Below are 4,019 nucleotides of genomic sequence, written 5' to 3' on the forward strand. Positions count from 1 at the left end.
CGGACGTTTTATTGTCTGACACGCTTTCGCGCCACTTTTACATTTTGCGCGTAGAGCGAAACTTTTATTTGACGCACAATTTTTCGATAATTATTTTTTTTTTCTCTCTTTATAACGCAATTTATAATCATTAGAGTTGCCTCATTTGTGTTATACTCGAACGGCGCCTAACCATCTGCTTCTACAATCACGCAATAGTTCCGCTACGCTTATGAATCTAATCGGATTACAATTTTCAAACGATTTCATTAGCCTCGTTTATTCTCTCCGAAAAAAAAAAATGACATACGATACTTTTCATAACTCATTCGCGAAAAGAACGTAAATTATTGTTATGAATTTTGATTAATTATAATTGTTTGCATGTTACTTGTAAAAATCCACTTTGTATTTTTCTAATATGAAGCCCTCAATTGTGCGGTGAGACGAGCAAACGGAGTCAATTGGAAAGATTGGAGAAGAGCGCGGGGACAGGGAAATGGCCGCTCGGTTGATACAATAGATATAGATGGCGTAAATACGATGCGAGTATGTACTACTAGAGATGGAGCTTGATCGCGATTGGCGGATTGGCCATCGAATCAAAACGAAGCAGCTCGCCGACTGATTGGTTAAGAGTGACTCTTACTGCGCATGCCTGACCGTAGGAAAGCCAATCAAGAGCGTTGTTTACGTAGTTGCTCTGCGGCGTCGAGGATTATATCACGTTAATGTTGATTTTAATTCTCGAAACAGTCAAGTCAAAGTCAACATTTGTAAATATACATTCCGACATCGTAGAAGAAAAACAAAAACATCGGTAAGTTTACAAAAGTTTATCATTGCTAGTATTTTCTGTAGTATAAATCTTAGTTTTAAAATATTTGCTTTTTGTTTCGAACGTTTCATAGAAACCGCATCTACATTCACTTTCTATATAAAATATAAATATTCTTTTGTTATAATTGTTTGTAAATCAATAATTATCACAGAGATAATTATTTAATCGCGTACTGATATGCAAAAATATGTGTCAATTATTTCACAAATGCGATCGGCAATCGATCGTGGTCGACGTTCCGATATGGTTACGTTCACTTGAATTGTGCGGCACCGTGGCAGCAACGCTTCCGGCGGAACATTATTGTCGCAGATGATCACGTGATCGGAGATCGACTTCTTCGTTTGTGGCCACGAGGTTTTGTGGTGAAAATTAAGTTTATCGGGTGGAAAAGGCCCACTATTTTTGTAGTTATACAAAAATGCCCTCATCGAACCCTCTGCCCCCGAAAGAAAATGCCTTGTTTAAGCGAATTCTGGTGAGTAATAGCCGATCAAAATACTCTGTTTTGGATACCCCACTCTCCGGCAAATACTGGAATGCGCTCATCATGCTCTCATGATAAAGCATTCTTCGCGGAAAAACGGAGAAAAGTCACTGGCGACCGCGGCACGCGGCTCCCGCGCTTAACTTAATGAATGAAAAGCCGTCTTGCCCGGCGGTATCCCACGACAATCGGTATCGTCGATCTCGCGCGAAAAACGCAGAAATAGAATTCGCCAAACCTCTCTCATTTAACCCTGTTACACACATTTTCACGATATGATGCTATGTTCTTTCTTGCAGAGATGTTACGAACACAAACAATACAAAAATGGGCTGAAGTTTGCGAAACAAATCCTATCAAACCCAAAGTTCAGTGAACATGGAGAGACCTTGGCGATGAAAGGTCTCACACTGAACTGCCTAGGCCGCAAAGAAGAAGCTTACGATCATGTCCGACGTGGCCTCAGAAATGACCTACAATCGCATGTGTGCTGGCACGTTTATGGTCTCCTGCAGCGCTCTGACAAAAAGTATGACGAAGCCATTAAGTGTTACAGAAATGCGCTCAGGTGGGATAAAGACAATATACAAATTCTTAGGGATTTGTCATTGCTACAAATACAAATGCGGGATCTGGAGGGTTATAAGGTAAATTTATTTTCTAGAATTGATACAAATATTTTGTCTTATAATCTTATATGTTTTTGTGTATTATATTCTACTATTGTAACATGTGCGAGATGTGTACATTATATATGTTTATCAATTATTTCTTTTAGGATACTAGATACCAATTGTTTATGTTACGTCCTACCCAACGAGCTTCATGGATTGGATTTGCCATTTCATATCATTTGTTACAAGACTACGAAATGGCTCTGAAAATTTTAGATACTTTTCGAAATTCTCCAATGGTACGTCACTTATAAGCAATATTTTACTTGATAGAAGATGTGTAATGATATTACATTTACATTAATTTGTACAGATATGTTACGATTATGAGCATAGCGAGTTACTGTTATATCAGAATATGGTCATTCAAGAATCGGGGGAATGTGAACAAGCATTAAAGCATTTAGACAAATACAGTGATCAAATTTGTGACAAGGTTACTGTAAAGGAGACTTATGGTAAATATGGACAATTAAAATAATACTGTTTATACAATATTAAAATTTCATATTAAAATTTCTTTTTAATCTATTTTTCTTTCAGGTAAACTAAGACTTCAATTAAAGCAATATGCGGAAGCTGAACAAGTTTACAAGGAGCTGTTAGATATTAATCCTGAAAATATAACGTATTACACTAGGCTAGCGGAAGCTGAAAGACACACCTCGCCGAGTGAAACACTGAGGATGCTTCAGAGATACGAGGAACTTTTTCCACGGGCGTCTGCGCCACGCCGTTTACAACTTAATTACGCAACAGGAGATGAATTTAAAGTCTTGGTCGATCGATATTTACGAAGAGGTAATCTTTTTCTATATATAACTACTTATCTTTAATAAATACTTGACACGATGTACCATGTATATTTAATAACTACATTATATGTATTTATTTTAGGACTTCATAAAGGCATACCACCGTTATTCGTGAATCTTCGTTCATTGTATACCGACAAAGAAAAAGTTGAAGTTATATCGTCTCTGCTTCTGCAGTACAAGGAGGCGTTAAAACTTCACGATCATTTCAGCGATCAGGAAAAGGATAATCCGCGAGAGCCGGCATCAGCTTTGCTGTGGACGTATTACTATTTGGCCCAACACTACGATTATCTCGGCGAAACAGAAAAGGCGTTGATGGAGATTGACGCTGCCATAGATCACACTCCTACGCTTATAGAACTTTTTGTTACCAAAGGACGAATTTACAAGGTAGAATTTTATGTAATGATTGTTATCGCACATTATCGTCGAACGCAAAATTTTATTACAAAAAACAATGTAAGAGATATATGTGGCCTAAAAAAGCTCTCGTACGTTTGTCGATACAGCACGCGGGAAACGTTCAAGAAGCTTACAAGTGGTTGGATGAGGCGCAGGGATTGGACACGGCTGACCGATATATCAATTCTAAATGTGCCAAGTACATGCTCCGTGCGAATCTTATCAAGGAGGCGGAGGAAACCTGTGGGAAATTTACGAGGGAAGGAGTTCTGGCGATGGAGAACTTGAACGAGATGCAGTGTATGTGGATTCAAACGGAAGCTGCCAACGCGTACAAACGTCTTGGGAAATACGGCGAGGCGTTAAAAAAGTGCCACGAAGTTGACAGGGTAAGTTGTATGTGTGTTCACGCTGTGTGTTCGCAACATATACGCGCGAATCATGTGATTCGTTGTATTAATGCCGCTATTTTGGCATTACAGCATTTTTCGGAAATCATTGAGGACCAATTCGATTTTCATACGTACTGCATGAGGAAAATGACGTTACGATCTTATGTCGGTCTACTGAGGCTAGAAGACGTTCTACGAGCTCATCCGTTTTACTTCAAAGCTGCGAAATGTGCAATAGAAGTCTATCTGCGACTGCATGATTATCCATTGCCTGATCCAGCACAAACGCAAGAAATCGACACTGGTGAGTGATTTATTATTTATTTTTGTTTTTCTCTAACACACGTTTTACACACACTCTATACACTTTTATAATGTATTTATTTATTTTTGTCTACACTACTATAATTTATAAATTAAAATATA

At 38.3% G+C, this 4,019-nt stretch overlaps 1 protein-coding gene across 1 annotated transcript in view; it reads left to right on the plus strand.

Moving 5' to 3' along the window:
- The first annotated feature begins 1,145 nt into the window (after nucleotides 1-1,145).
- Nucleotides 1,146-4,019, plus strand: part of LOC109861085 (N-alpha-acetyltransferase 15, NatA auxiliary subunit) — a 35,501-nt gene continuing 32,627 nt past the window's right edge. The window contains exons 1-8 of the mRNA XM_020440599.1: nucleotides 1,146-1,298; nucleotides 1,607-1,954; nucleotides 2,086-2,220; nucleotides 2,295-2,439; nucleotides 2,525-2,782; nucleotides 2,879-3,189; nucleotides 3,309-3,590; nucleotides 3,684-3,897. Of these exons, the coding sequence (XP_020296188.1) occupies nucleotides 1,242-1,298; nucleotides 1,607-1,954; nucleotides 2,086-2,220; nucleotides 2,295-2,439; nucleotides 2,525-2,782; nucleotides 2,879-3,189; nucleotides 3,309-3,590; nucleotides 3,684-3,897 (1,750 nt within the window). The 5' untranslated portion in view covers nucleotides 1,146-1,241. The remainder of the gene's footprint in view (nucleotides 1,299-1,606; nucleotides 1,955-2,085; nucleotides 2,221-2,294; nucleotides 2,440-2,524; nucleotides 2,783-2,878; nucleotides 3,190-3,308; nucleotides 3,591-3,683; nucleotides 3,898-4,019) is intronic.

Source organism: Pseudomyrmex gracilis, unplaced genomic scaffold (assembly GCF_002006095.1).
Source record: "Pseudomyrmex gracilis isolate BER0280 unplaced genomic scaffold, ASM200609v1 scaffold_8, whole genome shotgun sequence".
Classification (NCBI taxonomy): domain Eukaryota; kingdom Metazoa; phylum Arthropoda; class Insecta; order Hymenoptera; family Formicidae; genus Pseudomyrmex; species Pseudomyrmex gracilis.